This window comes from Mytilus trossulus, chromosome 6 (genome assembly GCF_036588685.1).
Source record: "Mytilus trossulus isolate FHL-02 chromosome 6, PNRI_Mtr1.1.1.hap1, whole genome shotgun sequence".
Lineage (NCBI taxonomy): Eukaryota > Metazoa > Mollusca > Bivalvia > Mytilida > Mytilidae > Mytilus > Mytilus trossulus.
Genome location: NC_086378.1, coordinates 28,324,054 through 28,351,385, shown reverse-complemented (window position 1 = coordinate 28,351,385; position 27,332 = coordinate 28,324,054). Strand labels below are relative to the sequence as shown.

Genomic DNA, 27,332 nt, shown 5'->3' with positions numbered 1-27,332 from the left:
AATAGCAGATGGGATTGCTATATGTTTTGATATACTATTTTGTATAGTCTTCTTTTTTGTAGTGTTGGCCAGTTAAATGAGCCTATAGGCCTGTGTGCACGGCGAAGGTCCCATACTGAACATGAATATTCAAGTTTTGGTCGAACTAGCAACAGACATGCCTGAGTTTTGATGTTCTGGTATGATGTTAGCCCAAATATGTGTTGTCATTAGCTATGACGTTGTTTGCAGGTTTGCTGATAGTGTAATGCCCAGGTATTTAGCTGTAGAGACCTGTTCAAGTTTGTTATTGTGGAGGATACCGGTAAGTGAATGAGTAAACTGTTGTTGTTTTTTATTTGTGAGATTGTTAGTGTAATTCATTTAGTCACTTTAAGATTTGATGGTTTTGAAGATGATACATGTACTTTCATCAGCAAACTATCTGAGTTTACTGGATGACTTCGAATTATTCACTTGCAAGTGAATATTCATCAGCGATGCGGTTTCTAAGTTTATTTTGACAAAACTTTAAATAAACTAGCTGTAAAATGCGAAATATGGTTTCACTTTCATAAATGACTGAACCGATAGCCGGTATGTCCCACTTTTCAAGCTTAGTTTGAAAACAGATGTATTTTATTTAGATTTTTTTATTCATGAAACATTTGTTGTGTTTTAATAAAATAGTTTCTTTTGACTGCAAATAAATCTGAGATTTACTCTTCTTTTTTTCCGCTCGCCGCAAGTATCACTGCACTGATACAGTTGGCCTCTTGATAAAATGTAGTTGTAATATATGTAAAGTAGTCTCCCCTTTTAAACCGGAAGTTGATCTTGATTGCAATGGAAGTGGGAAATGTTTTCATTTACATTACAGTTATTTTGTCAGCTTTCACTTCATTAGGTATTGGATGACTGACATATTTAGTTGTATTTTCAATTTTCAATCAAGAAGCAACTTATTCTTAGCTTCAAAATCCTTTCCGACAATTAATTATCTTTGAAATTAAACCGGTTACCAAAATATCATTCATTTTTATGTGACATTCTATATTAATATCCGGAAGTAAAGTACAGTATAGTGTTCCAAATTCATGGAACTGTGAGAAAGTTAATCTGATAGATTGATAGATAAACTCTGTATGAACTCTGAAAACAGTTTTCATGAAACAAAAGCCTGAGATTTGGTCAAAATTGTTAGATATGGCACAAAGAGAAAAACAGTGTCCATAAATCAAATAAAATGGTGCCAAAAAGGGACATTAAAGTATGTGAGCCTCATGTTTATTTGCATGAGACTTGACAGCCCTGCAATCTGCAGCATCCTATATTCATTTGTGGTAAAATGATGTCCTCTCCTTTAGGTTAACTGCATGTACAGGTCAAATCATATACAATGTACGATCATTCAAATGTAACCCCAAACAAAGAATATACAATGTAGGCTAATTTTCATTATAAAATATTTGTTTTTCAGATTTTCTTTTATTTATGACATCAAATGACCAACATCAACAGTTATCAGTTTCTTATAATTACAATGTATATGAATGCAATTGGTGCAATTTGATAATGTTATTGCATTTGATTGTGTATTTTCATGTAATTTATGTTTTTTAGTGCATAGTCTTCGAATAAGTAACATGACTTATATTGAAATCCAAGGAAAAGCATGTTTTAGACGTATGAATGGAACACATCAGATTGGCTGTTCATGTAAGTTTACCTTTTTTTCATTATCAAATTGCTGGACGAGGAAATAATACATTACATTAAGAGCTTTTATTAAACGAAAAAAGATGAATTGTTCTATAGTTGTACATTAGTAAAAAAAATAATACCAAGTTATAAGTCAAAGAGTAAAGAACACAATAAACATGATAAAGCAAGGGAAAAAATGCTACTGACACTGAAAATTTAAAATTGAACAACACAAACTCAAATAATAACTAGATGTGAACTCAGGTGCTGTGGAAGGGTAATCTAGTTCTGTGTCAAATATGGCAATTAAAAATTCCAATAAATTCTGAACAAGTAAAAGTAGGAGGGATTGGAAGTTGGAACTGCATTATGTGGAGTAAATCTCTGGTCATCATGGTCATACATGTATGTGGAACCTTTAAAACTTTCAAACAGTTCACTTTAGTTTACAATCAAGACTGAATGATTCTTAATATGTATCCTGAAATATAGATAAATCACATATAACTGTGTCTTTAGTTTTCTTTGAATTGTTATTAGATTACTTTTATTAATGAATATATATGTTTTATTTCTTTTTCAGCTGAAACAAAGGGGAATGTTGGCATTTTATATCACATCACTGGTGATAATGATACAGAATGGTTACTGAAGAAAGGCCCTAATAAACCATACATTGTGCTACTTAATTCTCTACAGTTCAAATTGTAAGTTCCAGACATAGATAACTAACCAAGTGGCAGTGCTAGATCTTTGTATACATCTTCATATTTCCAAAAGTAAAAGGATGACTTGAATACTTCATATCTGTTATGATACCTTATGTTCTGAAGTTTCTGTCCTTGGTCTCATTTTCAGGGCAAAGTGACTGCTTCAAAAATGAAATGTTTTTTGTCTTGCCTTTTGCATATGTAATAATTAATGAAGGCAAGAAATTTAAGCATGTGTACTCTCTTTATTGAGCATTTTCAGAAAATAATAAAAAAACTTTGTTTAGTGCACTTCATTCATGTGTTTAGGGGCATTGTCACTTCCATTCCAAGGTTGAGCAGGTGGTTGGAAAACTATAATGCTATATTGCACAAATAATTCAGTAAATTGAATTCTCATAATTGACAATCAGCACTGTTGTCATCAGGGAATTGTGATTAAGTACCTACACAGAGCCAACATTATTTCTTATTTATCCTGCACAATAACGATCATTAAGACATTTGATGAACATCAGTAGTGTAGGGATACAGGCAATCCCTTGAATCTGGTAGAGGGCGTCATAAAATCGTACATAATTGATAAATATCTGGCCAACCATCCTGGCTTTTTAATATGAATTTACATTTATTATTTTTTTCTTGTTATTAAAAAGAAACGCAACCTTTGAAATCTTACATTCATTTAACAGTAACGACTTTTATTGTATCATGTTTTTGCACAAATAAAATTATATATAATGAATTATTTCTTTACAGAGATTTTGTAAAAAAGTTAAAGAACTCAGGGAAAGTAAACGGTATAATTGTAATACATGTTCTACAGAATGAAACATTAACACCATTTCCACCAGAGGGATTCTCTCCTGACAGTTCCTGTCCTAATGATAGATATGGTAGGTGAAAACTCATTAAGATCCAGGTAGTATTCAGGGATCTCCATGGCCTGTTTAATGAGCCTATAGTATATCAAAACCTATAGAAACCCCGCCATCGTTCAAATGTCTTGCGCCATCATCAAATGACTAGCCATCGTTAAATTGTCTTCCGCCATCGTTCAAAACTGTGATCGTATTCATAGCCTCACGCCATTTTTTTAGCAAGTATAATCAAATGCATGTAATTGCATAACCCTCAGGCTTTTTTTTATAGTATAATCCAATACAGTTCTAATGCCTGAGGGATATCCGGATTAGGATCGCTAATCACTTGTACCTGAGCTTGTACAGGTAGATCAACAAACCAGACAGGAATATTATCTGAAGATAGATGATTCATTTTTATCTGAAGATAGATGATTCATTTGTCGAATTTTTAACAAAGTTTCCGCAAATGCTTATGATAATTCAGATTAAATAAATAGATTAATAATCCAGTTATAAAGTTTAACAAGTCAAACACGTGCTTTTATTATGACTTACGTAATCAGCATCCCCCTTTTTAAGAAGTACAAAATGAGACGTAAAACAGTAATAATTATTTCATTGCAAATAACTCGAGTACTGCTGTATTGTAACGATAATATAGAATTACTTAAAAAGTTAAAAAGTTAAACTTTTAATATTTCCTGTAAAGAAATATTGTATCGTAATTCCGAATTCATTTCGTAGTTTACAATCAAATTGATACATCAGCGTTTCTGGTTTCTTTTCAGACTCGAAAGATGCACGTTGCATAGCATCGATTTGCTAGATAAAGTCATTAAAAACCTTTTCATTTGACAACCTTTTACATTACCCGTACGACTCGTTTTGTCGTTGCTGCAAATCAGCCATACAGGTAATGGGTTCATGACTTCTGAGTTTGACAGTGTCCGTGAAAAAAACCCAACCATAACAATTACTAAAAACAGCAAGAAAACTACATGGGGACCTACGTGATAGCTTTTGGTCATTCTCGACTATGGTAAAGGGAGGGGGCATGAGGGCTTGGCCTTTGAAGGGTTACAAACGACAATTATTGAAAATATATATACTTCTATATAGTATTTTAATATAATGAAAATTCAAATAAATATATTTTAAATAAGTAATGAATTAGTATGTTCACATATCCCTATGTGGAGGGATGAAATACTTTCGATCGTGTACACTGTATGGCGTAGATACAGTTTATAATGGTAAAAGTTCCTCCATCTTTCAATTTTCATCCATGGAGATCCCTGGTATTGTACTCAACACAGCAGTATAACATATTGACACCATTCCCACCACAGGGATTCTCTCCTGACAGTTCCTGTCTTAATGATAGATATGGTAGGTGCAAACTCATTAAGATCCAGGTAGTATTGTACTCAACACAGCAGTATAACATATTGACACCATTCCCACCAGAGGGATTCTCTCCTGACAGTTCCTGTCTTAATGATAGAAATGGTAGGTGCAAACTCATTAAGATCCAGGTAGTATTGTACTCAACACAGCAGTATAACATATTGACACCATTCCCACCAGAGGGATTCTCTCCTGACAGTTCCTGTCTTAATGATAGATATGGTAGGTGCAAACTCATTAAGATCCAGGTAGTATTGTACTCAACACAGCAGTATAACATATTGACACCATTCCCACCAGAGGGATTCTCTCCTGACAGTTCCTGTCTTAATGATAGATATGGTAGGTGCAAACTCATTAAGATCCAGGTAGTATTGTACTCAACACAGCAGTATAACATATTGACACAATTCCCACCAGAGGGATTCTGGTCTGATAGTTCCTGGTTACAGAATTTAATGGTATTTTTTTTATGGTAATTAGTAAATATTGTTCCAAATTACTGTTACATTAGGTTCAGGTAACGCTGAACTGTACACAGTAGATATTGACTTGATTCCCTCCAGATGGCCATTCCTGTCTCAATGGTACATAAATAGGTAAAGCTCACTTGAGGGTCCAGATCAATGTCATTTGGCTCGATTAACATTCTGACTCCATTATTCATTTCTAAGTTTTGATGAAGTAACATTCTGTACAGATTACTTATGATCTGATTTATGTAAAAGCAATAAACTCAATAAAAAAAAATGATGATATACAGCATTTTGTTCATTTGGTAAGACTTCATTATGTTATGAGGGGGATATTTGATTACTTCTTTTTCATCTTACAGTACAATACATTTCTGTATTAATTGGGTGTGTATGACCTTCATTTTATTATGTAGTGATAGTTGTACCTCATTTCATTGAGTGAGAAGTTAAATGCAAGTCTACAATCTCCATGAACATCCTAATTGTCACATATTAATCAGCTTATTATGCCCCACCTACGATAGTAAAGGGGCATAATGTTTCTGGTCTGTATGTCCGTTCGTCTGTCTGTTCGTTCGTACGTCCATTCGTCCTGCTTCAGGTCAAAGTTTTTGGTCAAGTTAGTTTTTGATGAAGTTGAAAACCACTTGAAATTTAGTACACATGTTCCTGTATGATGTGATCTTTCTAATTTTTAATGCCAATTAGGAGTTTTTACCCCTATTTCATGGTTCACTGAACATAGAAAATGTAAGTTGAGTGGGGCATCCGTGTACTAGGGACACATTTTTGTTTTTAATATGGAATGAGTTGATATTTGGACTTGAACTTTATGATGAAATATACTTCATGTGATTGTCAGATCTGATGGGCATTCACTGCCAGTTTTTGATACTTTGAATTTTTATTATAGCCACCGAGCAAGGAATGTCTCTGCTTCTGTTCTATTAAAGAACAATTTGATAAATTGTCTTGAACAACAATGATGAGTTGCACCTAATAAGCAATTGTTAGATCTGCTTGGCCTGAGCATGATTTTTTTTATGACTTATTACTCAGCTTCAGTTTTAAGAAATAATAATGATTTTTACCAAATTTTATTTAGATCAATTGTGTCATGTAAGAAAATTTCAGTCTTGTCTGGCCGTTGCTTCCTATTTGATGTTTTTTTATTATCAGTATACCTAAATAGCATGGAATATCTTGTCATTATTAATTTATCTGAGAACAAAGTTGGCCCTTATTTGAAGGACTTTGCTTCCGCCTTCTTGTTTTCTTTTGCACACTTTTAACCTCATGAGTCATGGTTTAGAAATTGTTGCATATGGTTGTGTTAATTTTAAAGATCTTGACAGTAATATTTAGCCTTTATTGGCTTTAAGGACAGAAAAAAACATATAAACATGTGTTATCTGCTCACATCAGAATTTTAATTATATATCTGTCAAATATGTTTCACTTTTCAGGGTAATGCTTAGTTAAGTAGAGCCATATCTTGATAGTTTTCCATAATTGATGTATATAAAATATTCTATTTTTATTTCATAACAATGAATGATAAGTATGTCAATAATACGGAAACTTAATTATGAGTATTGACATTTTATTTCAGGTTTATACCATGAGGATAAAAATTATGGAAACTGTCAGAATGTAACATGGAATCCTGTAGGGCATGGTATGATGTTTGAGGACTTTGACAAGTTCCCTATCTTTGTGGTCATTAACCAGACTGAGGTTGATATTCTGATACAGGATGTAAGTATAGAGACTAGGAAGTATAAACCTACAAGTTTCCTATCTCCCTGAACATATATTAATGAGACTTAACAAACAAAATAAGAGAAAAGACATTGTGGGGTCAACAAATGATATAACACAATAGACAAATGTCTATACAATTTGCCAAGCTCTTTATCGAGTTCAGAAAACAAGGTTGATAAATTTAATTCTGAACATCAAATTCTTAAAGGAAAACTACAAATCACAAAGAAATTAAGTGTATCACATGATAAATTCAGGTATTAATTGATAAATAAATTTGGTGTATTTACTGTCTTCTGATTGGTTAAAAGTATTGCTTTTATTTTCAATGTTGTCAATTTTTATGGCGACACACCCACTCTGACATTGTGTTTGCATATGCAAACATGTGTGTATGTTGTAATTGATAAAATAAACAATATAAAAAGTTCTTTGAGCCTTATTTTTGATAGAAATTTATTTATAATGAATGGCAATAATTTATTTTGAATTTATTGAACCATAAAATTATTTTTTTGACTCTTCACATTTTACATAATCCACTTCGCCATTCATTAAATAACACATTTTATTTCCAGTGTTACGAGAAGTATAACAAACCTTTACCAGATGGTTCTGTCAGGGAATATCCTCTGTGTGCTGTACAGCTGAAAGATACAATGTCTGGTGCTAAAGATGCTAAAACCTGTTACCGTAGAACACAAGTCCCTACCAATCTTAACCCAGACACCTACTGTGATCCTCTGGGAGACCACAATGTCATAGCTACAATAAAAGCTGTACCTAACCAGGATGTTTACCCTAACAAATCTGTAATAGTGGCTGCAGCAAGGGTGAGTGTTTCATGTTTGAAAAAATTCTGAAACACAGAGCTTAAAGTGTTACTCATAATTACAAAAAAGTAAAAAAAATGTCTTATACTCTTTCAATTTTTATTTTTTTCAAAAGTTTACAAATAAATTAGAGGAAAATCGTTAATTATTTGATAATGATGTTTCTGTTATTTTTGCATTGTTTTGCATGTTATAAATGGTCTTTCTTTTCAACATTTTTGAATTTTGCTTAAATTTATGACAAAATTCAGGGTCAGAACAAATATTTTAGGTGTTAAAAGTCATCAGGAAATGTAAAAAAAGATGCAAAATTAACCTTTTTAGAACTCTTCTGTCGGTATTTTTCATTTGAAGATACATGAAATTTATATTAAAGAATACATCTGAGAAAAGTTTGAAAATCACTGTTGATGATTATTCAACAGAATTTCACGAAACCTTTTCAGATAATAAGGACATACTATGTAGTTGTGCATATCGACGGGAAATTGCGATTCATTTTTTTTAGGAGTTACGCCCCTTTGAACTTATTTACTTTAATGTACTACTGCAACAGTTTGTCATCGCAACTCCTCACAAACCACACAACAGAATTTCACGAAATCTTATCAGATAATAAGGACATACTATGTAGTTGTGCATATCGACAGGAAATTGCGATTCAATTTTTTTTCTAGGAGTTACGCCCCTTTGAACTTATTTACTTTAATGTACTACTGCAACAGTTTGTCATCGCAACTCCTCACAAACCACACAACAGAATTTCACGAAATCTTATCAGATAATAAGGACATACTATGTAGTTGTGCATATCGACAGGAAATTGCTATTCAATTTTTTTTCTAGGAGTTACGCCCCTTTGAACTTATTTACTTTAATGTACTACTGCAACAGTTTGTCATCGCAACTTCTCTCAAACCACACAACAGAATTTCACAAAACTTTGTAGATAATAAGGACATACTACGTAGATGTGCATATCTACAGGAAATTACCATTCATTTTTTTTTTAGGAGTAACACCCCTTTGAACTTATTTGCTTCAATGTACTTTGCAACAGTTTGTCATTGCAACTCCTCCCAAACCACACAACAGAATTTCATGAAATTTTGTAGATTATAAGGACATACTATTTAGATGTGCATATTGGCAGGAAATTAATTTTTCTTATACAATTTTTTTTTCTTACACTTATTTAATTTCTTCAATGACAATGTTGGGACGTGGGGGTATGTGAGCGTGCTCACTAAGGTTCTTTAATTTATTCCAGCTTGATTCATTTTCTATGTTTGAAAATATCTATCCAAGTGCAGACAACCATGTAACTGGAATTGTGGGATTGCTAGCAGCTGCAGAAGCTCTGTCAAAATATAAAGATGACATCATCAATAATACTGGTGCCAGAGATGTCCTCTTCGCTTTTTTTCAAGGTGTAAGTATTTTACTGAGTTATTTGAATAATTATAAAGCATTTAAAAGTAGGATAATTTCCCTTTTTATATGGAAAATTTTATACACTACTGACTTTTGGTTTATCAAATGTAACATTTGAACACCGATAAACACTGCAGTAAATCATACACACACATATAGCTGTGTTACATTTATCATGCTGTCTTCAAGGGTATATGTTTTATCAAATGATATGTTTTTCCAGATTTGATAGAAAAATATGACGCAAATTACCTTGTAAATAATTATTTTTAATATTAGCAATAGACAGAATTCTCTAACCTAATGAATTTCAACAAATTACATATTGTTAGGTGATATTAATTAACTTGAATGTTACCTGCCAATAATGCAGTATGACCACCAGTGAATGCAATACTCTCCTACATCATCCTAATTTTCATGTCTCAAAAATTTATGAATTCACAATAAATATTTCTAGAAATCCCTATATTCTGTGAAAAATTGACAAATAGGACTAAATTAATATTTTACAATGAACAATCCATTCTTTTTTGAAATGAGATTTTAAAAAAGGGAAAAAGAGACATTTCATTTCTGTCAAAGATACCTTTACACATTTTTCAGATATGTGTATTTACCTTATATAATTGAGTGTATATGTTTCAGGAAGCCTTTGATTACATTGGATCATCTAGAACAGTTTATGACATGCAACATAATGTATTCCCAATGGTTGAGGAGACAGGGAAATCTACTCTACATTTGGTCAACTTTAGTCATATATCACACTTTGTAGAGGTCAATCAGCTTGGATATCGAGATGATGGTAAAGTCTGGCTCCATACTGACCCTCTAAGTCAAAATAATACACAAACATCTCAAGAGGTAATTATAGCTTACATATTGGATATCATTTATTTTCTGCTTTGCCAATATCTTTTATTAATATTGATGTATAGTAAAGGGTCATTGGAAAGGAAACAAAAACACAGAAATCAATTTTAATCTGATCATGACAATAGTTTATTTCTTCATTGTTTGTATCAAAATAACAATTATTAAAACAAAACAAAAATTTTAGTTTTAGTTTCAACAGATTTATTGCTTGATTGACTATGGTAAATAAATGAGACACAGTAAAGACAACTTATCAAAGTTTTCTAGTATAAACACATAAAGCTGTAGAATATTCATAGAGCAATTCGTACAATACAATTCAAAATATCTTTAGTAATCACATGATTTTAAAATGATTCTATGAAGATCAGTATTCTTGTAACTTTCCCTTCAAAAAAGTAAGGATGTAGAGCATGAATAAGTTAATTTTAAAGATTATAAGAAATGAAGATGATATGTGTTTAATTTCAAGACAACTGTTGGAAGAAATAAAAATATTTATATTCATAATTTTAGTACTCAGTTGTACATCAGGAAAACCAACCTTCATAGTCTGTATTAAAATAATTAAAAGAAAAGTAACTCTGTGTTTGCTACTGAAAGAGAAAACTGAGGGTCTGAATGGAAAATAAAGAGTCAAAACATAAAATATAAAGAAACAATTGGCTAAAAAAATTACACATGAAAAAAATGGACAAAAAATTACTGTACTGATTGATGGTGATCTCACTTTAGATTCTTCAAATCACAACATTGCTTGGAGAAAGAAAGCCTTCTAAACAATATAATAACATAATTCATGTGTACAATTCTACCATTATAGATTGACAAGATGATACAACTGATAAAGAGTGTAGCTGACAATATGAGTTTAGGTATAGGAGAAAACAGTAAATCACAGCCACTACCTCCAGCCTCTGTACAGAGGTTCCTCAGGAAGGTCAAGATTCCAGCAGTAGTTTTCAGTGACCACCAACACAGTTATACTAATAAGTAAGTACATATGGTTGATTGTTGTTTGTTTGATTTTCTGTGGCAAATTTTTTATTTAGGTCTAGTAAGGCCAGGATTTTTTAATTTGTTGGTTTACAGATCCGCCGACCCGATTTTGCCGATTTCGAGAATAAAAATGAAATTGACTTTTCATGCTTTTTTTATTCCCGCTGACCCTAACAAATCCATTATCCCTGAAAAATAATTAAAATATCCTTTTTTTTATGAAATGAAACGCATAAATCACTAACAGAAGTGATGACACTTTCTGTTGTGAAAAAATGAAACTTTCAGTTTACGTTTCTAAAAATAGACAAATCAATTATTAATGACCTTGAAATGTCGTTTGCGCAAATAATTTTGCGGAACGAAACCTGTGTTTAAAAACCAGTTACACAATAAGTTCGTTTCCTTTATTTGTCACCAGTCCGTAAGATGCCTGTTCTCATAGAAATAGACTTGTCCAAATGTGGACAGGTGGAAGTTCAAGACATCGAGTTAAAGTACTGAATTTTAACAAATCATTTGAAATTTTCTTGTTTTCATAGATAATAAAAAGATATCGTCCATTTGGATAAAAAAAAATGCGTGACAACTTATTTAACCCGATATTCTCGTTTTTCCAGTGGACGAGTCTATTTCGTTTTCGACACGGGTGTTGAAACTTATTTTCGTACGACGTTTTTACATTTTTGTCTTGAATGGTCAGTTTTTGTGCTTATTATTATTCACTCAGTTTTAATTAAAAGCTACTGACGTGAATCTCTTTTCCTTGACTGTGAAAGACGATTTAATTTCGCCTTTGTCCGTGCACTCTTTTTTTTTTCGGGAAATTATTAGACAATGTCATGCTTATTACAGCTGATCAATAATATTTTATCGAACTAAAATTTAAGAATGATGACAAAATAGTATGACACACATATTATTAGAAAGGTGAAATATATATATTTATTTTGCATATCACTTTTATGTCTTGAAAGATTATTTTTTTCTTTTTTTTCCCGACCGACCGACCCGACTTTTTCATGGAGAAAATCCGTAAACCAACAAATTAAAAACCGTGGCCTAAACATTCAAAATTAGATTTCTTGTAGATGTATTTGAGACAACCTGCACAATGCAAGAACAAAAAATAATCAAGGGTTCAACTCTTATGTCACTGAAGTGAATAATTTATATTATTTATTTGCTTGGTTAACAGACTACAAATGTGTATATGTATTTATCTAAAATAAGGCTATGAACAAGGTTGGCTGGAGAACAGTTAGTGGGAATTGGTATTGATTTTAAATTTAAGTGTAGGAAAGTGTTTAGAAGGAGATGTGAGAAAAATGAACAAGGGATTCAGAAATAAGTGTGGAGGAAAACATAAAACAGTTTATACTCCGTGCCCATTTATATAAACTTTCCCTTCTCTTTTTCCCCTTGATTAAACATTTGAATTTTACTATGATTTCACTTTATTGTTTAGGATCTGGTTTAAAAACTCCTTTTTGGCAAAAGGAAGAATGTATATCCAGGTGATATTTTATATACTTTTTTCTATTTTATCATATAATTTTCATTTGTAGATATTATAACAGTAGATTTGATATCGCCAAAGCAATTGAAGCCAATACCAACGACTCAAATATTATCACAGAGCAAGCCAAAAACTTAACTAGGATATCTACCATGTTAGCAAGAACCTTATATAAATTGTCTACAGGTCGAGATGCTCCTCAGGATATGACAAGTTCTGAATCTACAGTAAGTTTCATGTTAAATCAATCTTGTTTATTGTAGAAATACATTATGTATGTGATTTAATGGATATAACATGAATATTTATTCAAACTTTTTGTCAATAAATTCGAAAGTTGTCTTTTTGTCTGTTAAGTAAATATTATTTTTCACAATCCAACCTTTACTGTGGGAGGTACTGTTAATGACAACATCAGCCATTCAATTAATTACATAACAAGGCTACTGACCAATATGATCTCCATTCAAAAGTAGATAATGTAAATTAGAATTATTAATTAATAAAACATCTGACAAGTTGCTGTCACAGTCAATTAAAAGCATAGATTCTACTTATTAGGTCTATTTATTGATTTTAGTTATCAACAGTCGTGCATTCAATGTGGGAGTGTAGGGATCAACAGGCGTGTATTCAATGTGGGAGTGTAGGGAAACTTGTTTATTTGATTGTATTTGTAAGTGAATGATATTTTATATTGTTTTTTTGAAAATTCAGACGATCTTGATTATTATGTTATTGTACTTGTAGGTAAATGATATGCAATTCTAATTTTTGAAAAATTTGAGTATTTTAATGTTGTTTTTGTATTTATAGGTGAATGACTTGTTGTTTTGTTATCTGATATCAAGACAGTGTGAAATGTTCAGAAGAGTTTTAGATGATACTGATAACAAAAATCTGGGTAGGTTATGTAATAAATTTCATCATTTTCTTCACTTAGAATGGTGCCCTAGTTATTTTTTCCAATGAACGATTTGAATCATGGTTTTACGAGAGGCGAAAGATACCAAAATGGTGTTCAAACTCAAAATAAACAAAACCAAGGAAAAACCATCAACAATTCTGACACAAAACATAACATAGAAAACTATAGACTGACCAATATCAACCCCATCAAAACTGGGGATTATTTCAGTGTCTTGAATGATAAACAGATCCTGCCTCATATGTAGCACCAATCTTGTTGCTTATGTAAGTACGAACGCTGTTATTTGTCTTATTTGGTAGGTCACAAGCTTGTGATGTCAAAATAGTTCAGTATTTAATATATGGCAAAGGATATCCATTTTGTAGATGGACAGAAATTAAATAAAGAAAACAAGTTTCACACATAGAGAAGCATTTTATTTTTCGTACATACCGGTAGATTTATTCAGTTATCCTGTTTTTCTGCTTTGTCATTTATATATATCTGTCAATAATAACATTATGCATTTTTTTCATTTCAGATGAGAGTAGTCTCCCTTACCCATTCTATGTCAGTGTCACAAGTACCAATAACCAGGTTACCTATTTAACCAAGAGACTTTTGAGTTACTTTATTGGAGATAGAGTCAACAATACAAAAGCCAACTGTAAACAGCCTGAAAATGATAAGGTACTTATACAAGACACATTTCCTATAAATAGCTCAAGTCAAAATGATGCAAAAATTTCTTCATTGGCTATATTTGTTTTACAGATAAACCAATATTACCAGATGTATGATCATTTGACTTTAATAACAATTCCTCATTGGCTATATTTGTTTTACAGGTTAACCAATATTATGATCATGTGACTTAAATAACAATCCTATTGGCTATATATGTTTTACAAATTTACCAATATTACTGGATGTATGATCATGTGACTTAAAAAACATACCCCATTGGGTATATTTGTTTTACAGGTTAACCAATATTACCGGAAGTATGATCATGTGACTTAAATTACATACCCCATTGGCTATATTTGTTTTACAGGTTTACCAATATTACCGGAAGTATGATCATGTGACTTAAATAACAAACCCTATTGGCTATATTTGTTTTACAGATTAACCAATATTACTGGATGTATTATCGTGTGACATAATTAGCATACCCAATTGGCTATATTTGTTTTACAGATTAACCAATATTACTGAACGTATTATCGTGTGACATAAATAACAAACCCTATTGGCTATATTTGTTTTACAGGTTAACCAATATTACCTGAATTATGATCATGTGACTTAAATAACAAACCCTATTGGCTATATTTGTTTTACAGGTTAACCAATATTGCCTGAATTATGATCATGTGACTTAAATAACATACCCCATTGGCTAAATTTTTTTTACTGGTTAACCAATATTACTGGATGTATGATCATGTGACTTAAATAACATACCCCATTGGCTATATTTGTTTTACTGGTTAACCAATGTTACTTGATGTATGATTATGTGACATAAATGACAATTCCTTATTGGCTATATTTGTTTTACAGGTTAACCAATATTACCTGAATTATGATCATGTGACTTAAATAACAAACCCTATTGGCTATATTTGTTTACAGGTTAACCAATATTACTGGAAGTATAATCATGTGACTTAAAAAACAATTCTTCATTGGCTTTATTTGTTTTACAGGTTAACCAGTATATGTGGATGCAGGGAGAAAAGAATACAACAACAGACAAGAGACAAGGGTTCTGTAGCAGAAGTACAGCAGTGTACACCTTAGCTCAATCTCCTCTGTTTGATCAAGATGGTATTTATTTTAGAATATGCATATTGTATACAAAGCTCACAAGTAGAGATACACTTACTTCCTCAAAGTCTATGAAAGCAGAGACTTTCTATACTAACGGGACGCGTCTATTGATTTTAACTGATTACTAAGCTGCCTCTATAAAGCTACCACCCAATAATAAACTTAGTTTCGTAACTCTGATATACAATGCTAGTAGTTATTTGCGTTTTTCACAGCACATTACAATTATATAGTTATTATTAGTTGTTAATATAAAATCTGATTAATAGCCATCTACAATGACAAAAAATATAAGATTTTGAACGAAGGATGAATTATTAAACTTAGACGTATCGTTTAAAAGAACATCTCAGTTGTGTAAAATGGTTTCCATATCAAACAAGATGGCAGCTACTGAAAATTTAAAGAAAAAACACCTCAAAGTTCAAAAATCAATCTGAGAAATCTTTTAAAAAACAACATTTCACAATGACAAAATGTATTAAATTTCATAAAAAATATTTTTTGTTAAACCTGAACATATAGTTATGAAGAACACTTCGTAAATGTGAAATGATTTGCTTCTAAAGTCATGTGACATCAGCTACGGCTGAGATCAGTTTGATAATTTGTATAGACATCGTTATGAGTTTAGTTTAGTTTAAACATATTTTAGTGTTCCAAAAAGAGACAAATGGATTAGACACAAGTTTTTCAACTTAGTAACGTCTTCTCTAAATCGTTATGAGTGACCAGTCCTGTTAGTATAGAAAGTCCATGATGAAAGGCAAAATAAAAAAAAGGGAATAGGCATATTTTCTAGAGGACATCAAAATCATGCAAGATTAATTATTGGAACATACAATGTACAATTTTTCAAAAGAATACATCTAAGAATTTCATGTGATCTTGACCTCGTTTCATATACCAGTGATCAAATTAAAGTTTTCATGGTCAAGGTCAGATTATAAAGTAGGCAATGAAGAATTAAACTGTACTTTATGTATTGGATGGCCTTTAAGGCGTATGCATGTCTGTTTGGCAGGGTTCATCTGACCCTGACTTAATTTTCAATGATTATTTATAATGTTAAGATTTTTTATTACTTGAAGTAGAAGCTTATCTTAAAGGGGCATTAGCTATCCATTTTAATACCACAAAGTACACTCAAACTCAAAAATAAATTAAGAGTTGGTTATTGTTATGACCTTTATTTAATAATCGAAAGTGGAAGAATTCCTTCCTAAGCTACATGCAAATATGGGAGATAACTCTTTGACAAGTTTTGGCTCTTAATAGCTTTTATATGCAGACAAAGATAGGTAAGGTAAATGTATTCTAATAGATTAATATGATATGATTATTATTGATTAATATGATATAATTATTATTGATTAATATGATATTATTATTATTGATTCAGTATAAAAAAAAATATATTCCACAAATTTCTTTTATAATTTATTGGTTTTTGTTATTTTGTAGATTATAATTGGAATATAGATGAATACTCAGCCTGGACAGAGAGCAGTTGGCAAACAGATTCCATACAAATGAGAATTTTCTTAGTCCCTAGTAAACATTTAGAAGTATGTATTAGAAAATTAAAATATAGAGATTAGATTCTAAATCTTGCACTAAATACCAGTCTGTCTTAGACTGAATTACTGTTACTACCTGAAATCTTTTTCAACATAAGTGACTCTTCCAAACTTGCTGCGCTAATAGAATGAAAATAAACCTTAAAGGCTGATGTTTGCTTTTGATGTTTGAAACACTGTACCGTAGATACTCGCTTATAAGTCGGAAGTTTGGGAGTAAAATTCAGAACCCAGAGAGGGGTACCGACTTATAAGCGAGATCTAGAGACCAGAGGAAAATTCCAAGCTCGAGAAAAGTAGTCAGGAGTGAATTTCCTGGTCAAAACTACGTTGGTGATTACCAAACCTACATAAATCCCTAAATTGAAAGTTTAGGCGAAAAATAAATGACTACAATACTGTCTTTGTGTTTTATTTGTTCTCTGTTAACCTTTTTCTGACAATTTGTGTTGAATTGCCGACTGTTTCCGGTTTGTGTATTGATTTTCATGGTCAAATGGTTTGTGCATAAACCCAAAAGAAAGAGCCAAGAACCAAAAATGTAAACGAGATTACAATGTACCAACTATGTAAAAGGATGTATTCAGTTGAGTTATTGTGTCATTGTTGTGATATAATGATATCAATTCAATACTTATAAATCATACAATAATAAAAAATAATTTTGATAGTCATTCCTAAGATCAAAATATTATTCATTAAAATGTCTCAGGTAAACACAAAGATTACAAAATTAATAGGCAAGCCAATATAATCCATTGATAACCCCTAATTAAGAGACAAAGAGTTGTATTCACTAAAGGTGTGAAAAATATCAGTGATAGGTGAACAGATGACACTAATGAGTTGGGAGGTATTTTAATATAAAGTTGATTAGCTTCACTTAATTTTTTTGTGCTGGGAAAAATATTGATTGACTTTAAAAATTTTAAGGTTCATATTGGTTTAAGCTCGCTTTTCTCAAACAATAAGTTGTTAGTCATACCCTACAAAATCATTGATGCATTACGTAAACAACACATGGCCAATCTGTAATCAAACAGTGAACAAAACAACAGGAATAAATACATCTTTATTATTAAAAGCTATATAAATTATCTAAATCAACTTAATTCAAATCAAACAAACATTCATAAACAAACATTCATGCTGGAAATGAATAGTATTCCTGTATTTGCATTGGTTTTACCGGCGTTCAGTAACTGTCAGCTGCCTGAAAAAAAATGTCCCAATTTCGTCCGACTTATACAAGGGTCAAGACTAAATCCTCAGAATTCGGAGCTAAAAAGGGCATCCGACTTATAAATTATAGTCGGATCGACTTATAAGCGAGTATCTACGGTATGTCAGAAGTGTTCACTTTTACATTCACTGTTAGTTATTTTGATGCTTTATCTTTTGAACATCAATTCTTATTGGTTGATGGCAAAATTACACATCCTAAAACACACCAATCAGTGCATTAGAAAATGTTGTACCTTTTATAATTTACATGTTTATATGTTAGCTACTTATATATCTGCAAGAAATGCACACTTAATTTTACAGTTTCAATTTAAGGGCTTCTATCATAATTGTGTTTCAATATTGACCAACCATTAAAATATAGATGTTCTCTGAATACAAATGCACAAGGGCAAAGTGATATATTTAATTCACAGAAAATCTGTAAGCACACTTCTATTATTTTATATACTTATTACCACTGAATCCTTATAATTGTTGTCACATCTCTGTTTTCCTATTTACATGTTCATTTCATCAAATACCCAGATAGACTGTTTTTAATAATGAAATGACTTTAAGCAGGCCTGTCATCAGTTATATCTAAATAGGATTCTTTATACAAATGCATTGTTGGTTATTGATGGTAATCTTTTCATATTTTTTTTCATTCGGTGGAAATTGCCTATAAGACAAGTTTGCAATGATACCAATCTCTTTTGAAAAAAAAAACCTTGGTGTTATTTCTTTTACAAAAATATTAAACTGTCTTGGAAAAAAATACTAACTATTGACAAAAATGAAAAGAATATCCAAACTGTCTGAATTTCTTGTTTTTATTGATAATTTTTTAGTTCATAAGAATTTGATTTATATTAAATTTCTATTTATAAGAATTTTGAAACAATTAGTTGAAGGATAAACAATTTTTATCCCAGTGTGTTACTTAAAAGGTTCATTGAAATTCTTCCTATCAGAATACTGGTTTTGTTTCTGATGGTGTGAGAGGGTCTTTCTACTTTGAAGGAAGACTCCATTTTCTTGTAGAAGGCTTACAGAAATGTATCTTGTTATTTTTATGTATCCTATCTTAATATTTTTACACACAATAATTTATCGTCTGTTAAAAACACCTCTTATTACAAAAAACTATATGAGTGAAAGGGAAAAATATATATATAACATAATTAAAACAAATAAGAAAAGCATTCTATCACAGTTAGTCTTGTTAGTATTTATGTCATAAACAGAGCCTTTGTCATTATGCTAGACTGGTAGATATGTAGCAATTAGTTTATAAGAAAGAGGGGGTTTGAAGCAATACTATCTGGAGATTGATATATAACTTTGATGTTTATGTTATGTGTATGCTATCAGGAGATGTCATTCATACAAAGATTCAGTTGAATGCATTTTACAATAAATCTACTTTTAATTTCAAAAATTGGAAATTTTACACATGTTCTAAATCTTTAGTACTTCATTCCAATAGACCATTTTCATATTACTGACTATTGACTCCAGGTTCTATAATGTTTTCGACAGGTTAACTTCTCTGTGGTAGAAAATCATGGTACTGGCAATTACAAACAAGCTAAAGAAGTTAAATCAAATATATAATCAGTACAATTTTGGGAAAAGTTTAAGTCAAGTACCAGGATGTCCTTCCACAGATAAGAAAATATAAATGACGGACTCAAAAGTCAGTAATAAGAAAAAGGTCTATTGTTACAGTATTCTAAATGAAATTTATATTAGTCAGCTTTTGTTTAGATGTAATAAAAAATTAAACATGTTTGCTGCTTATTCTTTTCAAAATTTTGTACAAAATTGTAACTGAGATGAAATTGATTTTGTTGACAGGTAGCCCTGTTGTGTTCAGGACTGGCCCTACTCATTATTTCCTTGGCTGCTGCCTATTTTATCAACCTGAAGGCATCCATTTTGTTCAGTATTAACAGTTCACAAACTACATAAGGTCTGCATTGTAATTAACAAGATCTATATAAGGAAAACTGGTTGAAATATTTAGCATTTTTATATATTTGAGGTTATGATACATAAATGGATCGGGCTCGTTTAACAATATTGATTTTAATACCTGACAATTATTTTATATGAATTAAACTGACCATTACTTGAAAGTTTGTCCACACACTTAACTTCTGCTGAATAAATGTTGTGGGTAAAAATTATAAGACTTAAAGAGAATTTAATAATTCCAGTTTTCCTTGGATGGATTGAGGGGGTAGACCTTGGTCCAAGGAGATAACACTTTAATTCAGTGATGCGTTTGTAATAGTCCAGTTTTATTAATGTATTTTAAGCATTTACCTGAAACAGATTGAAATAAATTTATGTATCCTAGAAGCTTAGATGGTATTTATGAAAATGGCTGCCACAAACGTACTGATGATTTTAAGAGTTATTTCCCTTAACCTAGGTCTACCTCCTTAAACATTTGTATTTAGGGTGTGTTCTAAGTCTAGCTTGCATTCAGGTTTAGCTACCACTTATGCATGCTGGTATCATTAATATGCATGAAACAATTCAAAAGTATTATGGAATCAGATTGTACTGTTTCAGTTCATGTATTTATATGTTAATTTTTGTACATGAAATGTGTTGCAGGTTTTACTGTATTTTCAAAAAGAATTTACAGTAAATATTTTAAGGTGGTACCCAAAACTTTAACTGAAATTAATTGACTCGTTTAATTTTCTTAAAATTTTTACAAAGTAATTACTTTGACAATTTGACAAAAATACACAAAATTTCAAAAAATTTGAACCAACCATTTTATCAGAAAAATTACACTGGTTATATAGCAGTTTCTCAAACACTTATTTTGATCATTGAGAAGCATAATATTCCTTTAACAACACAACCTAATTAAAATGTTTAGCTGATTTTACAGAGTTATCTCCCTGTAGTGTTAGGTTCCACCTTAAAGTAAAAAAAGTTAATAATCTTGTATCAAGTGCAACTTTAACTGACATCAGTGACATGTCCTAAATCTGATATTTAACCAGGTAAAGGTTTTAAATCATTTTTGTCAGTTTTGAAGTTATATGTGTCAGTAAAGCAGATTATAATTGTATTTTGTTGAATATTCATTAAGATGTTGTATTTAATCTGATTCACTATCCTTCATAAAACCCTGTACATATTTATTTTCTTAAATTTGGTAAAAAAAATAGTGGAATTTTGAATAAATTATTTTTATAGAACATTAAGTAAAGATTAGTAATTATAGATTTCATTAGATTATTTTTTTCAGTATTCAATGTATACTGTTACTGCATGATCTTACAAATGTTCATCAATCTTTGATCTAGCATTGCTTCTCTGTATTGCGTGGCTGCATGTTTTCTCTAAATTAAAAGGTAGTCTGAGTAGCGAATTTTAAAGTATACAAATGAAAAAGTTCAACTGAAAAATGCATGTCTTTATAGCTATAACCAATTATGTAGTCTTTTCAGATCACCTGGCCTTAATAACTCACCTGTCTCTTATGCAGGAGCTTGGATAGGAATAGAAAAACCTTTAAACAGCAAAAATGTTCAGCACTATAAGTTGAACAAAAATATGTGAATATTGCATACATTGCCAATTGGCCCATTAAAGGAGTTATTATACTTGAAACATGCTTTTAAAAATTTTGGATTTTAAGAAACTAAAAGAGATAAAGAGAACTGTAAATGGCAAATATGTTCAGCACAATAAGATCTTTAAATAAGTCAACATGACCAAAATTGATTCATTGTAGGAGTTATTGCCCTTGAATAATGTGTATTAATGTAGCTTACATTTACCATTGATCTTTTTTACTTTCAGACAGTGACATTGGTAGTAGGCCTTATCCTGACTGTAGTCTTTATGACCTTGACCTACTTTGTCAATAAGAAGGCTGATGTATTATTTTCACAGAGGAGGACAAGGAGATATTAGAACAATAACAGTTTTTAAAAACATTAACTTCATTGTCTTTCATTGATTCATATGATTAAATCATATTTGTCACAAGAGTAGTTTTCATCAAGTAGCAACTCTGATCATCGTACTTTTATTTACTAACAAGAGTAGCAATAGTCTGTATGCCAATTACAGAAAGGATTCTATAAATTTGATCCTTCTGTTTGCTCTTCAGTAGCACTGAAAATTAAAACCCCTTCTATAAAGGGATTGAACTTGTACAATGTATCTGTAAATACAGGGTCATTCAAAATTGACAAATCGACTTTTCTCATCATCATATTCTAATGAACAAATTAATGATACACTTTTTGGAATAATAAAATGATGAAGTGAAGAAATGCAACTATTTGTCAAGGAGAACTTCTCTATGACCAATACCTACATGTATGTCACCTTCATACAATTAAGAGACCGGGATTACTTTCTTTTTCATACAAGATTTTAATCAGTCTTAGATGGAGTTCCTTAAATTGACTAATAACAACACGTTTATATTGGGAAATCAGCAAAATAAATGTTTTATAGTGCCATACACTAACATTTTTGTGATTTCCTGGAAAGGCTTTTTTTTCTCAAAATTACACTTTTTTCCATTATTGTTTCACATGTTCACATAACATTTTATAAATCAATTAATTACTGTGATATTTAATTTGTGTAAATTAAAAGATAAGATAATTCATTACTAACATACATTTTAAATGTTATACTACAAATGTAAATAAATCACATTTATTATATGTATTATACCTCCACTCTAAAAGTAGCTAAAATGCTGTCACCTTGTCTGTCACTCTAGCTGCTGTTCCATCTCTTTCTTGTTCTGTTATTTTGTCACACATTTCTTAGCTTTTTAAACCGAATATTTCGTATTTGATGAGCAGCTTGAGAGTGATCATTTGTAATGTGAAAGTACTTTTCTAAACATATATATTTAAAAAATGTTTTGCAGTGTCCAAATTAATGAAGAATATCAATATTTTCCTACTCTTTTATGTTATAAAAAGTGTACCTTACAAAAAAGTGAAAATATACATTGTCTCTTAAATTGAAGTTAATTTCATTCACAGCATTTATATTTTTAAGGTAATGTTGTAATAGTAAATTCTCCACTGTGCAATATATGATATACATGAAAATATAAATGTAATGAATATTTTTGATTTTTTTTTCCTGATTCAGACCACAACTTTCCGATACAAATTCTGTTTGTAGAACTTAATTCATTTTGTGCAGAGTCTGAAATAAGGAGTTCAGAAATCCCATGAACAATTTTCTCAGGTACTACTGAACTGAATGACTTTCTATATAATCAACACCTTTGCATTGATGAGTTGTAATGTGCGAATGCTTTTTTTGGATATGTCTAATGTCTTCTTCCTATTTTGAATACTTTGAATTATGAGTGGGGGTATGCTAAGAACCGCAATTTGTATAATGTCAGTATAATGCATTGCTGTTCATTACTGTACTGATGTAATATGTAGTCCTACATGTATGTATGCTTTGTTGAAGATTTTTTGTTTTAAATAAACCTCTTATTATCACGATGTAAATATTTTTAACTTTAATTTTCATTCAAAAGTTTTTCATAGTGTAGATATTCATTATTTATTTCTACATTATTGCTTCTTATGATGACAAAAAAATGTAGACACCCTACCTTATATTGATAATAACAATAAAGTCCTTTCATTTTAAGGAAAACATTTTTTTGAATTTCTCAGATTTTGCATGAAACCATGCAAATAAATGTTTATACTGGGAATAATGGCAGAAATACAAACTGGCAAACTTTTGCTAGAAAATAATGGTGTACATGTACCACCTTTGTCCAATGGAAATGGTTTTCATGGTATATAAGCTATATCTTACAAGCCCCATTTCTACATTTGAGAGCACAAACAAAAGTGCATGGTCAACTACAATTTTTACAAAAAAAAAAAATCCAATTCAAAATGCTGTCTAAATGTGATCTATTGGCTTAATACAATGCAATTCCACAAAATGGAAACAATCTTTATGTTTCAGTGCTTAAAACACTTTAACCCAGCTTTTTTTGTTTATTTTTACTATATATCATTGAGCTATTGTCTCGTGTTAAAGTACAATATATCATCCTCTTTTATGTAATATATGGATCATGCAGAAAAGTATGTATTTGCCTGGTAGATAAACCTTGATTGAATATTAACCAAACTTGTACATTATTTCTTTGAATGTTAGTGAATAAAGAACAAACGTAATATGATTATTTGGTTTTAATTTCATTATGAAGGATTATGTATCATTAAGTCCTGAGATTATTTTTGTATTCCATTTAAATATTTATGTAAATTTATTGTTATTTATTTTAAATGAAAACTGTGTTTCGGTATGTGTGAGAATTTTATATTTCACTAATCATTTGTAATATTGTGTATGCTGATGACTTATAAATGTGTAGTAAAGGTCATAAGGAAATGATAGATAATTAGCTTCATGAGTTTACTCTCATTAGAGAAATCTGTCATACTGTCGGTTTCATTTTAAGTGGGTCTCATTGGGGTCTAAGCGTGACGCGGGATTGCTGATTTTTTGTAAGCGTGACACGGGAAAGTCGAATTATTGTGTCGTGACCCGGGAAATGAAAAAAAAAATGAGAATTGCTTAGGTACATAGTGTAAGCGGGATACGGGAATCTGACAAAACAGTAAGCGGGATCCGGGAATCTGACAAAACAGTAAGCGGGATCCGGGATCAGAACCCCCCAATGAGACCCCCTTTTAAAACATTTCAATCCCAGTTCCTTACCAAGTGAAAATACAATGTAATGTATATGTTCAAATTGTTGTAAAACAAGTTTATTTTCTCCATCTCCTTATCTGTTATTTGTGAAAAAGGAGGATAATAGAGTGAAATGCTAAACATTTGATTTTTGATTTGATCTTTAAGGGACCAGAAGATTGAATGTGAGGAATTGAAACAGATAACTGCTTAAAAACATTTTCTGTGCATATAATTGTAACTTTGCTATTCTGTCTGAAACTAAAGTTTGTTGATGTACACTTAAACAGCTTTATTAGGTAGATATTACTGTGATTTCGCACAATTAATTTTAAAGATAGAATAGATGTTAGTGAAGTATACATTTGTTTTTTGCTTTCTGCTTGTTTAATTTTTCAGTCAGCCAGATACATAAAGAATTCAAATTTATCCAAATTACCACTGGTCAATAAAAAGTCAATAAAAAGCCATCACTTGATGTGTGACATCTGTTGTCAATAATATTGTGTAAATCTTGTTCTCTAAAACATCAGGTAAATTAGAACCAAACTTGGCCACAATCATGAATAACTTCAAGAAAAAAACATTGCTTCCAAAGTGTTTCCGAAAAGGAATTTAAAAGATATTGTTTGTGTACAATATTGAGGTTAGTTTTTGGGTCTTTTTCTAAGATCTTACTAGATATACTTTTACAATGACACCAGCTGACAAAACCTATTGGTTGGTTGTTTTATTTTATTGTTTGTTTTGTCTGAAAGAGGCAAGGTAATATTAATGTGCTGAAATTTAAAACAAAAAATTGTCTCGACAAAAGTTAGATTTCTTTGTTTGCATAGAGATATTTGAGCAGGGTTTATTTAAGCGACAAATATTATGATTTATGATTACTTGTTATAAAGTGCTACATATTTCTTGTATGAATGTATATTATGAGGACTAAATAAAATAATGATTAATTTATGACTTCCTTGTGTAAACTTTATGACAAAAGAATGAATATTATGTGTGTCAGCAGTGTATCACCAGTTGGTGATCCAATAGATAGATCCGTAATGAAACTGCCACTTGTTTAGACATACTTATCAAGTATTGTGACTGCATCTTACAATCCTTTACGATAGTTACTTCTCTAATCTGCTATCAATTCCATCTTCATGCCCAATATAGCATGTATTGTATTACAACTCTAGATTCTACTGACAAGGAAAGGTATTATACAGTGGTGGATCCAGAACTTTTCATAAGGGGGGGCCGCTCCAGTCATGCTTCAGTGATTCCCCTATATAATCAACCAAAAAATTTTCCCACGAAAGGGGGGACAGGGCCCCTTGGACTGGCCTATGGTATAACACTAAGCCATCAAAAGCTGTTCACAAGATATACACCTGGAAATAAGTATTGCAACACTTCCATTGAAAACAATGTAACATGATTGTAGAATGTGCATAATATGGGTTTTACCAAATACTTTTAATCCGTTAATGGTTTAAAATTAAATTTGTGTTATAAACCTACATTTTAGGCAAAATTAATACTAGAGACATATCATTAAAGCTATACTGAAAGAGTTATTCAAGCTTTTTCTTGTTAGTTCCACTGAAATTTTATAAAAGTAGTTTTAAGAGCGAACTAAACATCCAATACAGAAAATGTGTGTTACACTAGGCATTTCAAACAGTTCTGAACGAGTTCAATGCATAAAAACATCTGTATTTATTGCAAAACTAATGTTTTGAAAAAAACTAGTACTGCAAAATTTGCGTTTTTTGTGAAAAGCAAGAAAAACTATTTCCATGCAACTGTTATGTCCTATCCATGTAGCATTACAATTGAATGAAAAGTAAGTTAACACCATGAATTCAATTTGTAAACATAAATGGAAAAAAAGTATTTGATAAAACCCTAATTATAAATTTTTTACAATCATGTCATTTTACATTGTTTTCAATGGAAGTGTTGCAATACTTTTTTCCAGGTGTACAGACAACTAACTTTTCATAATGGTAAAGTTAAAGCCATCTCTTTGAAATTTTTACCTCAACAACATAGTAAAGTTTAATTACATACAAAGGTGTATTAATTTTAAACCAACTGGTAAATAAACAAGGACACAATAGCATGAAAATTGATATAATTCCTATTTGCAAAATACTATTCATTCAGAATGTTGAATTTTTACAAAATCTTCCTTCGGAACTACAAAGATACACATATCCCCTGTTCTTTCCTGAATTCTGAAAAATCTTTAGGCTTCACTTTTTATTTTTGTCAAGATCCCCTTTCTGTTCAAATTCCTTTTATTACAATATTTACAGGGACAGCAATTCATGAAAATAATGTGAAGGTCATATGAAACCCGTCAGGCAGAATGTATTTCTTACATACAATGGATCTAGACAACAAATATAGTTAACCTAAGACTTCAAGTAACTGAGAATCTGATGATACCACAAAAAGTTTATCCA

The 27,332-nt window shown here is 30.9% G+C and overlaps 1 protein-coding gene across 2 annotated transcripts; it reads left to right on the top strand.

Annotated features, from left to right (window-relative positions):
- Nucleotides 1–809: 809 nt before the first annotated feature.
- Nucleotides 810–25,827, top strand: LOC134721050 (nicastrin-like). Of its 2 annotated transcripts, XM_063583751.1 has the most exons (16): nt 810–886; nt 1,603–1,698; nt 2,267–2,390; nt 3,153–3,289; nt 6,755–6,900; nt 7,485–7,739; nt 9,010–9,171; nt 9,822–10,040; nt 10,876–11,045; nt 12,620–12,797; nt 13,387–13,474; nt 14,022–14,170; nt 15,196–15,316; nt 16,784–16,887; nt 19,987–20,101; nt 21,961–25,827. In XM_063583751.1, exons 1-15 carry the CDS (start codon nt 826–828, stop codon nt 20,098–20,100), a joined length of 2,124 nt encoding a protein of 707 aa, XP_063439821.1. In that variant the 5' UTR covers nt 810–825; the 3' UTR covers nt 20,101; nt 21,961–25,827. The 2 variants fall into 2 exon arrangements, with proteins under 2 accessions (XP_063439821.1, XP_063439822.1); XM_063583752.1 differs by lacking the exon at nt 19,987–20,101.
- Nucleotides 25,828–27,332: the final 1,505 nt, after the last annotated feature.